This window comes from Phodopus roborovskii, unplaced genomic scaffold (genome assembly GCF_943737965.1).
Source record: "Phodopus roborovskii unplaced genomic scaffold, PHOROB, whole genome shotgun sequence".
Classification (NCBI taxonomy): domain Eukaryota; kingdom Metazoa; phylum Chordata; class Mammalia; order Rodentia; family Cricetidae; genus Phodopus; species Phodopus roborovskii.
In genome coordinates, this window is record NW_026125932.1 from 113,066 (window position 1) to 125,108 (window position 12,043).

Below are 12,043 nucleotides of genomic sequence, written 5' to 3' on the forward strand. Positions count from 1 at the left end.
TCAAACTGGGTTACAGCATAAGCCTTCCTGAGGAAATAGGGGCTAAAGCTTCCCTCTTAGGCTTGTTCTTTGCAGTTTACTTATTGGCAGGGTCCATTGAGTTTTCTTTCTGAAGTCTTAACACAATAACCCAGAAAGGGCTGTTTATAAGCTGAGTCCTACCTTACTTTTCCTGCTGCTGTGCATGTTTCCATGACCATTTCTTGCCAGTAAGTTTTCCCAGTCAGGCTTGCCAATGTCGGAAGTACAGGCACAGCCATCACACTGGTCCCACCAACTGGGACAGAGAATTACTTGGTGTGTGGTCCCTCATACCAGAATCTCTGCTCATGGGAACGTGGATATGGAAAATACATGAGTCATCTGCATTTCTGTTAATATTCTCTGGTACTCTTCCACAAAGCAATACACATTTGTAGGGCAAGCTGTAGTTTACTGAATACCCAGATCATGCCAGTCTTTGTTCCAGTAATCCCAGCCTTCTCATACCACACAAAACTAGTTATTTATCTCTTCCTAGAGGTCAGACTGTTATAGGTATGGGTCACAGTCCAGAGGTCATATATATATTTAAGTTTACAGGTTATTGTGTGTCCAACCCCTCCATAGACAAAAATGAAATAGTTGTAAATAGAGACAGTTTATTGAGAGGGCACTTCTGAGATAAGAAGTGGGCCAGAGAGCTGGGAAAGTTAGATGCACAAAGGCCCTGGGTGAGAATATGAATCATCTTGTATAGCACTTGCCTTTTCCCCTTTTGACTTTTATTTCTTTCTTTCCTTCTTTCTTTCTTGTCTTTTTAACATTTATTTATTTATTTATTTCTTATTTTACATATCGATCCCAGTTCTCCCTCCCTCCTATGCCCCTCCTCGATAACCCATCCCATCCCCCCCACTCCACAGGAGGGATCAACAAAATCTGTCAAGTCATTTGGAGTAGGGACTAGGCCCTCCCTCCTGCCTCTAGGTTAAGGGAGTATCCCTCCCTTTGACTTTTCTTATGCATGCTCTGTCCCTAACAAGTAAGTAGCCCTGAAGGGGAGGATCTTTAGGCCAGCTGGTTTCTTTTATATGCTAATCTCAGTGCCCTTTTCTCCCTGCCCTACTCTGCTGAGGCAGGACTGCAATTCTGAAATGTTATCTGCCTTTGGTTTCTTTCTTTTAGATGGCCTACACTTCCTGTCCAAGTAAATCTGAACCCCACCCTCACAAGTCTTCATCTAAGTCACAGTCTGTTTTCTGGGCCCACACTGATTCTCTAGGTAGTTACTCGATTACCCAGTGGAGAGCAGGATGCATTTTTATTTGCTGGTAGGAGATGTAGAATGATAGGGGATTCTGCTCTTCTGTTAGAGAGATTTGACTGTGAGACTCCTCTTAGACGTGTCCCTGCTGCAGCATCAGGGAGTAAGCTACAAAGTGCAGGGAGTCCCTTGTCATTCTGCCTGCTGCCTGATTACAGATCATTTAGCTTGAACAGTAATTTTGCAGATTGCCAGATTGTGTGCCTGTGGAGCTCTTCAAAGCTTTCCTTTTCTTTTTCGCTAAAAACCCCACTTTACTATATTGTCAAGTGCTTTATGTTTTTGTTTCAGATACAAAATTCAATTTTTGGGCTGCCATCGAGTTATAATTGTTTTTCTTTTGTACTTTCCATGCCACTCACCTCTCCTGTAGTCACACAGATTTTACCCCCACATACCGAATGTTTTTCTTCAAATTTGTGGAGTTGCAAATTATCTTTAACTCACTGTCTTCCCTTTTGATTAAAAATATTTACTATTATTTGTGTGTGTGTGTGTGTGTGTGTGTGTGTGTGTGTGCACATGCAAAGGTCAGAATACAACTTTGGGGAGTCAGTTTTTCCTTTCCACCATGGGTTAAGATTGAACTCATCATTAGGCTTGCAAGGTAAATTTTTTTCCTACTGAGCCTTTTCATCAGCCCTCCTTTGATTATTTCTTGTGTATTATGTCACTGTATACTAACATTTGCATTTTAAATGCAAATTTTAAAATTAACATTTTATATTTTTTTAATGAAAGTACATATTGTTTAAAGATTGATTCAAAACATAAGTAGACCTAGGGATCTTAATGTAAGCAAAGGTTGAAAAGTTTAATAAACTTGAATTTTGGTATTGTGTGAAATAAGAATATCCACAAATACCTGAAAAGACTATTTTCAACCTATATCCATTTATTAAACTAAACTTTCTTCATATATTCTACCATAAACATATCGTAGAAAGAAAAATTCAGGCATTCTGTAATGCTATAGATTAAATAGATCAGTAAAGATATACAATGAAACTCTTCACTACTTTTTTGTTTTGGAATAGTTTAGCTTACTTTTATAACAGTGTTAATATATAAACATTTTGAGGCAAGGCCCATGCTTGCCTTTAATTCACTTGTAGTCTAGGATGCAGCCTCAGTTTAGGAGTATAATGCTGTGATTACAGGTATACAATTGCCACGCCCTTGCAGCCAGAGTACCAAGCTTGGTGGAGGGTGTCGGGATTGAAACACTTAACAGACCACCATGAGAAGTTAAGAGGAAGCTGCTGCCACCGCCACTGTTTACTACAGAGAGTAATGGGCTTATATACCCAAGCCAGGGGATGGGCTAAGCATAGGAGGAAGTCATGCACCACCTACACCCGGGGTCAAGGCACCGGCACTGCACACCGGAAAGTTATGAGAACCACCTTGTTTGATCAACCTTGAGAGCACGGGAGTTCTACAGCTGGGAGGGGAGGAAGACAGCTGTAAGGGACAAGTACTTAAATTTCCCAACATACACTACTACATTCAGATACCTTGTTTGTTTATTTATTTTTGACATGGTTGCTCTATATAGCCCTATCTGCCCTGGAACTCACTCTGTAGACCAGGCTGGCCTGTAATTCACAGAGATCACCTGCTTCTAACTTCTGAGTGCTGGGATTAAAGGTATATGCCACCACACCCAGCATTTTTGTATTTTAAAAATAAATAACATTTATTTTTAGTTTAATTCATACTATTCACAAATATTGAGATAAACAAAATATCTTCAAAATTTAAAATCTGCTTTTATTTGTGAATGTGTGTGTGTTTGTGTGTATGTGTGTGTGTGCCTATATACTCGTGTATGCTACATGTGTGTGGGTGTCCATGGAGGTCAGAAGCTGGCATTGAATCTCCTGGAGCTGGGGTTACAGGTGGTTGTAAGCTGCCTGATGTGGGTGCTGGGAACCAAATTTAGGTCTTTGCAAGAGCACCAAGTGCCGTTACCTGCTGAACCATCTCACCAGCCCAAGTCTTTGATAAGTTGTCATTTAAAGTGTTCTTGAGACCAAAAGGATTGTTTATAGAATTGGTCTATAGATGTGATTTTTCAGAGTGTGGTTTGTAGTTCCTGGACCAACAGCATCTGTATTACTTGGAAACAAGTCAGACATTCTTGGGTACCCAAGAAGTCACATATTCTGGAGGCAGGGTCAAAAATCTTCATTTTCACAAGCTTTGTAAATGATTTTACTGGATGTTAAAATCTTAGAACAATTAGTATAGTACATTATGCAGAGTATTTAATGATAAAAAAGAAGGAAGGAGAAGTAAATACAAAGGAATAAGGGTAGGAAGAACAAAAAAAGGGGGGGAAGAACAAGAAATTTGGGTTGTAGTGTACCATGGTCAATGGAAAGTTTTTTAAAATTAATTTTTATTTAAGTTAAAAATAATCTTATTTTTCATACCAATCTCAGTTCCCTCTCCCTCCCATTCTCCCATTCCTCCCCCACCCCCCCATCCCACCCCCATCCACTCCTCAGGATAGGTGAAGCCTCCCATGGGGTATTATCAAAGTCTGTCACATTATTTGGGGAGGGCCTAGGCCCTCCCCCATGTATCTAGGCTGAGAGAGTAACCCTCCATAAGGAATGGGCTCCCAAAACACTAGGGGTAAATACTGGTCCACTGCCAGAGGCTTCATAGACTGCCTAAGTCCCCCAACTGACACCCATATTCAGTGGGGCTGGTTCAGTCTTATGCTGGTTCCCCAGCTGTCAGTCTGTGGTTTATGAGCTCCCACTTGCTCACGTCAGCTGTTTCTGTGGGTTTCTCCAGCCTGGTCTTGACCCCTTTGCTCATCACCCTTCCCTCTTTGCCACTGGATTCCAGGAGTTCAGCTCAGTGTCTAGCTGTAGGTGTCAGCTTTTATTTCTATCAGCTACTGGATGAAGGCTCTAGGGTGGCAGATAAAATAGCCATCAATTTCATTATCAGGGAAGGGCATTTAAGGTAGCTTCTCCACTATTGCTTAGATTGTTAGTTGGGGTCATCCTTGTAGATTCCTGGTAATTTCCCTAGTGCCAGGTTTCTCATTAAGCCCATAATGGCTCCCTCTATCAAGGTATCTCTTTTCTTGCTCTCCTTCTCCATTCTTCTCCCAACTTGACCTTCCTGATCCCTCAATTTCCCCTCTCCCCTTCTTCCCTCCTCTTTCTCTTATCCCCCCTCCAATTATCCCAGTTTATTGAGATCTTGTCCCTTTCCCCTTCTGCGGGGGGGGTGGGGGTGGGGGCGTCCGTATATGTCTCTCTTAGTGTTCTTGTTTCCTAGCTTCTCTGGGGTTGTGGATTGTAGGCTGGTTATCTTTCGCTCCATGTCTAATATCCATATATGATTGAGTACATACCATGTTTTTCTTTCTGTGTCTGGGTTATCTCACTCAGGATGGTTTCTTCTAGTTCCATCCATTTGTCTGTGAATTTCAAGATGTCATTGTTTTTTACTGCTGAGTAGTACTCCACTGTGTAAATGTTCCACAATTTTTTTTTAATCCTTTCTTGGGTTGAGGGGCATCTAGGTTGCTGAGGGACATCTAGGTTGCTTTCATGTTCTGGCTGTTACAAATAATGCTTCTGTGAACATAGTTGAACAGATGACCTTGTGGTATGAATGTGCATCTTTTGGGTATATGCCTAAGAGTGGAATTGCTGGATCTTGAGGTAGACTGATTCCTATTTAATGGAAAGTTATTTTATTTCAAAAGAGAATATATATGAAATTCCTATAAGTAAACTGTCAAAAGTCAGGAAGAAACAGATTGGAGGAGGTGAGTAAAGAAGAGAGAGCTACAGATTAGAAGGAGATGAGAATTAATCTAGGGGAGAAGCAAGATGTCTTAGTGGATAAATGTTCTTGCCATGCAAGCCTGGTAATGTAAAAGTTCCATACATAGAACTCACATAAAGGTAGAAGGAGAGAAATGACTTCATAAACTTGTCCTCTGACCTTTGTACAAGCACTGTCACATATGCACATTCACGAACTCCCCACTATATATGTACTACTAATAAAATGTATATTAAAAAAGGAAATTAATGTGTCAGATGCATATGTAGAATGATGAATTGGTGTTTACTATATGAATTGCTGCTCTGTCTCCTAGTGATATAAAGATCAGTAAGTTTAATATGTAGTACTTGTCTTACAGAAACTTAAGGTCTGTGGAGAATAAAAATCCACAGACAACAGAGTAATTGCTTTAAAAGGGAAATTACACAGTGTAACAAAAAATGAGTGGTTAACAATATGTAATAACTAAGACTGTGGGGTGACTGACTTTATAGCTCATTGGTAGAACACTTGCTGCATGCATTTTGCCCTGGGACTGAAGAATTTTTCACAGAAGGAAAGGAGCATAAAATATACTTTTTAAATTGTAGAAAATTACAGGATAAAAATGTACCTCTGGTAAGAAGTGAATCTTCTGGAAGAGCATAATAGGAAGGAGGATATGTCATGTTATGGAAGACCTGGAGCCCCAAAATGTTTGACCTTTGTGGGAAATGAGCTAAATATATATAAAAAAGAAATAAATTAATTTTGACTGATTGTCCATGTAGTGTGATATCCACCCCGCCCACACCTGTAGGACATGAAGGAGAGTGGTTTTAGGTCTGGGGTCTGGCATAGGTGGTTCTCTCTTGTTTCTGGTTGGGTCGCTGAGAGCTGCCAGTGTGGATCCTTGGTGTGGGAACTTGAGGTGGTCATCTGTTTCTTGTGTAAGTGATTTCTCCATGAATAAAATTATAATAACCTATATCAAACCTGGCCCTGTGAATCTTGATCCATGCATCAATATCTCCACATAGTATTGATAGCTATAACATTCTTGTTTGCTTATCTGCAAAGAGGGTCCAATTAGCAGCATATATTTATTCTGGATCAATTCGGGGTAATTTACTGTATTTAGATTGATTATATTGTCATCATCACTTAGTTGTCTGTTGTGTAATGATCATTCTAGCATTCAATCCTTATGTAACAAGTGAATTACTAAAGCTGATTGGCCAGCAGAACTGAAGTAATAAGCTCCAGATTTAGTGAAAGGCCACATCTTAAAAAGTAGTGAAGCTGGAGGGATAGTTTTACAGTTAGGAGTAGCACTTGTTCCTCTCACGGAGGACTGAGGTTCAATTCCTAGCACCCATATGACAGCTCACAAGCCTCCATAACACCAGTTCCAAAGGATCCAAAGGCCTCTTCTGTCTGTCCTTGAATTGAACTCAGTACCTCTGTCTGTCCTTGAATTGAACTCAGTACCTCTGGGAGAGCAACTAGTGCTCTTTACCCCTGAGCCATTTCTCCAGCCCCTTTATTTTCCTTTTAAAACATTCTACTATGAAAAACCTTAGTCAGAGTAGCTATTCAGAAATATATCAAGGTTTATATTTGTCAGATTGATGGAGGAGAAAACTGGATTGAAATGGGTCTTTTACGTTTTCTTGGTGTTGGAGATGGAATCTAAATACTTGCCTGTGCTTCAGCACTGGGTTGAATCCCCCAAAATCAAAGCACAAGAATATTTGACTTTACATAAGGAGAGGAAAACAGCAAATGTAGGGGTTTTCTCCCTTAGGAAGTGATTTATAACATAATTTTGTTGAAAAAGAAAGCCATATGTGGTGATGCACATGCATAATCAGCATTTGGGGACGCTGAGGCAGGAAGATTACTGTGAGTTGGAGGCCAGTCTGGGCTACATAGTGAGTTCCACACAAGCCTGAGTGTGTGTGTGTGTGTGCGAGCGCGTGCGCGCGTGCGTTCATGCTCTCCCAAATGAAGATAAATAAGATGGTGAGACAATTATCTTGTCATTTAATTGTAACCAATTATTGACACCCTCTTTCTTAGGCTGTAGCTCAAGGGGATTTCCAGAAAGCATCTATGTGCGCACTACGTTGTAAAGATATGCTGATGAGGTTCCCTGAAATGGTAAGTGAAAGTTCTGCACCTAGTCTCCAAGAGTTTGAAAATATGCTCTATCAAGTCCACAAAGAGTTATCAGTGCTGTGTGGCACCTTTTGGAGATTCTATTTGAGATCAGTTCTGCTTTTTTAGCTGGACTTTAAAACAATTTGCTTCCCTTGTTCTTTATCAGAAAAGGCATTCAAAAAGGTGACACCGGTTAGTACTTAGATTTCTTTGCTCATCCTTTTATTGTCAAATCATTTTGATAATATTTTGTGCTATATAATCAAAGAAGGAAAATGTGTTTATTTCCCTTCTGATGAGGTTGAATGCAGTTGATTATGTCACTGCCCTAGTATTTTTCTATACCAGAATTTGGAGATATGAGAGATTCAATAGGATAAAGACTGCTTTCTTTACTAGGTCATATTAAAATTTCCAAATACAGCCTCTTTGCTTTTCTTCTTTCCCTTTCCTGCTGTGCCTTCTCCCACTGGCCAGCTTTTCCTTCATTGTTTATGCCTGTTTCAGGCTATACTTCTATAGAGGAATAATGACAGCGATAAAGTTGGATGTTAGGGAGACTGTGTTAAAGGTTAGGTAAATTGTACTTGTGAGATTGTTAATTTCCTTGAACTATTTCTTTAATGTAGAACTGAATTTGTATAGTTATATATTGCAGATAAGGTTCTAGGTACTCTTTTACGTTTTTATTAAACTTCTTTCATGTTTACAAAAAGTTTCAAAACGAGTGTAAACAACTCACATATCTTTTATCCTGAGAGTTCAGATTCAACTTTTCCAGCTATGACCTATATAGATAAAAAGATTTAATCTATGATGATAGTCTCTAGGCTGCCCTATCTGGAATAATTCTTCATCTTGCTTTGAGACTCATGACCTTGATGGTTTTTAGAATATAACTTGATCTTGAATTTGTTATCAGTTAGTCAGAGAAGAGATACTATTTTCATGTTTCCTTATTGGGTGGCATACAAGATTTATCATAGTGCTGCCCATATTAATTTTGATCAGGTATGTTATTCTTTTTGTGTGGGATTATTTTGCGTGTCCAAGGCTTATTGTGTTTCAATATGAATTCTAAGGTTTTCTTTTCTATTTCTGTGAATAGCAGTGGAATCTTGCCATTGGTATTACATTGACTCTGTATATAACCTTTGGAAGTATATCCATTTTCACAATATTGACATTTCTGATTCATTAGCAGGGGAATATTTCCATTTTTATTATTATTGTCAATTTTTGTGTTGAGGTTTATTATAAGTTATCATTTTATTTTATTTTTGAGACAATATTTCTCTGATTTCTTTCTCATCATATTTGCTATTTTTAACAGGAAAGATACTAACTTTTGTATCTTTCCACTTTGTTGAAAGTACTTATTAGTTATAGGGGTTTTCTGGTGATGTGTAGAGTCTCTTAGGTATAGAATCATCTCATCTGCAAATAAAAATAGTTTGGACTCTTCCTTTACTTATTTCTATCTCTTCTTTCTTTGACTTGTCTTAATGCTCTAGTTAATACATCAAGCACTATATAAAGTAAGAGTAGATGCAATGGGCACCCTCCTCTTCTTGGTATTAGTGGAAATGCTTTGAGTTTACCCTTATTTAGTATACCATTTGCCATAGGTGTAACATTTCTGCATGTGTTCTGTGTGTGAGAGAGTGCAGGTTAACAAGACCAGAAGAGAGCATCAGATTCCATGGAGCTGGACTTTTAGGCACTTGTGAGCCATTCATCATGGGTGCTAGGAGCCAAGCCCTGATTTTCTGCAAGAACAGCAAGAATTCTTATCCATTGAGCTTTCTCTTTATGTCCTTATATTTAAAAAGTATATTGTGCATGTGCCACAGTGTTTATGTATCTGTCAGAACAATTTGGCAAGATTTGTTTCTCTTCCAAGTATTGAACTCAGGTCATCAGGCTTGTTAGAAAGCACCTTTACCTGCTGAGCCATCTTGCTAGCCCTCTCACACCTTTTTTGTTTTCTTTTTTTAATATCTATTTTGCATTTAGAAACAATCTTATTTTACTTATCAATTCCTCACTCCCTCTCCCTCCCATTCTCCCATGCCCCCACTGACCCCTCCAACCCACCTCCACTCACTCCCCAAGGATAGTGAGGTCTTCCATGGGTGATCATCAAAGTCTGTCACATAATTTGGGGAAGGGCCTAGGCCCTCCTCTGTGTATCTGGGCTGAAATAGTATCTGTACATAGGGAATGTGCTCCCAAAGTCTATTTGTGCACTAGGGATGCATCCTGGTTCCAGTGTTAGAGGTCCCATAGACTGCCCAGGCCTTCTAACTGGCACCCACTTTCAGAGGGCTTGGTTTGGTTCAATGCTGGTTCCCCACCTTTATGACTGGGGTTCCTGTGTTCTCAGTAGGTCAGGACAGCTGTTTCTTTAGGTTTCTCCAGCACAGTCATGACTTCTTTGCTCTTCTCCCCTCCTTCTCAACAACTGGCAAAAACTGGACTCCAGGACTTTGGCTCAGTGCTTAGCTTTTGCTTCCATCACTCTAGAATGGCAATTAAGGTCATCAGTCTCATTATAGAGGTAGGGCATCAAAGGCTGGCTCTGCACTACTGCCTAGATTTTCTTTCTTTTTTTTATTAAATTTATTATTTTACATGTCGATCCCAGTTCCCTCTCCCTCTTTCCCTCCCTCCCTCCATCCCTCCCTCCCTCCTTACCTCCCTTTTACCCTCTCTGCCCTCTCACATGCACTCCAACCACCCTCCCCTCCCATCCCCCACCCCAATTCCACATGTAGGGAAATGCCATCCAGTTGGGGTCATGTAGATCTGACAGGTCATGTGAAGTAGGGACTAGGGCTTCTCTCCTGACTCTAGATTAAGGCAGTTATTTCTCCATGGGGGATGTGTTTGCAAGGTCCTTTTGTGCACCAGGGATACATCCTGGCTCCACTGTCTGAGGTCCCTTAGACTGCTCAGTCCTTCTGGCTGAGATCCATATTCAGGGGGGCCTGAGTCAGTCCCATGCTGACTTCCCAGCTATCAGTCTGGGGGCCAGTTAGCTCCTCCTTGTTCAGTTCAGCTGTCTCTATGTGTTTCTGCAGCCTGGTCTTGTCCTCTCCATCTGCATCTGGGTTCTAGTTTGACTCAGTGTTTATGTATGGGTGTTTGCTCCTGTTTCCAACAGGTATTAGATGAGGGCTCCATGGATAAGTTAGTTGTTGTTCTCGCTATCCGGGAAGGGCATTTATGGTAGCCTTTCCACGGAAGCTCAAATTGTTAGTTTACTGCCTAGATTTTTAGTTGGGGTCATCTTGTGGATCTCTGAACATTTCCTTAGTGCCAAGTTTCTCTTTAAACCTATAATGGCTCCCTCTATTCTTTCTTTCCTCTATTCCTCCCTTGATTCAGTCTTCCTGATCCCTCTTGTTCTCCTCCCCTTCCTCTTCTCCCTCCTCTTCCTCCTAACTCCCTCTCCCCTCCCCCCTGCTCTCAATTTGCTCAGGAGATCTTGTCCCTGTCCCCTTCTGTGGGGGACCCTGTATGTCTCTCTTAGGGTCCTTCTTATTTCCTAGCTTCTCTGGTGCTTCTTATAGATTTCTTTTTTAAAAGTATGCATTTAGACCTATAAAATTCACTCTTCTTCTTCTACCATGTGCGTTTCAAACTCAGATTCTTAAGCTCAACAGCAAGTGTCTTTACTTACTGAGAAATCTCTCTGGCCCAGGTACTCTTCTGAAAAAGACAGAAGTCATGTTGGATTTGGGAACCAACTTAACCCTCTGGAACCTTTTCTTCATTACAGTGCAAGGCCCCCAATTCCGGATAAATTATTCATAGATGCTAGGCAGATCTAAAGGGAGGACTTTTCAATTTAGTAAAGTTTTGATAGAGAAAATCTAGTTTTGTCCTTCTTTTAATTTTTTTTATTAGTTAAATTTTTTCTAGCCCAATCAAATTTCCCCTTTCTCCCTCCTCTCCTTTAAGTCCCTCCCCCAACTTTCCCTCCCCCATCTACTCTTCCTCCTTTCTTTTCAGAAAAGGGCAGACCTCCCATGTATTTTAGCCAGCCATGGTATATCAACTTGCACTAAGACTAGGCACTTCCTCTTCTGTAAGGCTGGACAAGGCAAGCTAGTAGGAAGAAAGGGTCCCAAAAGCAGGTAACAGAGTCAGAGACTGTTTCTACTGTTAGAAGTCCTGCAGGAAGACCAATCTACACAATTGTCAATCTACACAATTGTCACTTATATGCAGAGGGCAAGCTCTCTGGTTGGTAGTTCAGTTCTGAGCACAAGTTAGTTGTTTCTGTGTTTTCTTGTGGTGTCCTTGGACCCTCTGGCTCTGATAATCTTTCTTCCCCCTCTTCAGCAGGATTCCCTGAGGTCTGTGTAATGTTTGGCTGTGGGTCTCTGCATCTGTTTGCATCAGTTGCTGATCAAAGCCTTTCTGATGACAGTTGAACTAGGCAATGATCTATGAGTATAGCAGAATATCATTAGGAATCATTTCATTGACTTTTTTTTTTACCAGTCAAGTTTGGTTCTATTCTAGGTCTCTCACACAGAGATGTTGGGGTGGGGTGGGGTGTTGTGGGGGAGAGGTGTGTTTTGATGGGGTTGAGTGGGCATGGGAAAAGGAAGGATCAGGTAGTGGGGAGGATGGAGGGAGATTAGGACTGGGAAAGACAAATGGGATCAGGGCCATCTCTGGGATGGACTAGAAACCCAGTGCAATCTATGAGGAATCTATGAGGGTGAGTGACCCCAGCTAAGACTCCTCTCCATGGGAGAT

The 12,043-nt window shown here is 40.7% G+C and overlaps 1 protein-coding gene across 1 annotated transcript in view; it reads left to right on the forward strand.

Annotated features, from left to right (window-relative positions):
- Tex11 (testis expressed 11) overlaps positions 1-12,043 on the forward strand; it is a 239,463-nt gene that overhangs the window by 41,413 nt on the left and 186,007 nt on the right. Inside the window, exon 7 of the mRNA XM_051179029.1 lies at positions 7,190-7,270. Within this exon, the coding sequence (XP_051034986.1) occupies positions 7,190-7,270 (81 nt within the window). The remainder of the gene's footprint in view (positions 1-7,189; positions 7,271-12,043) is intronic.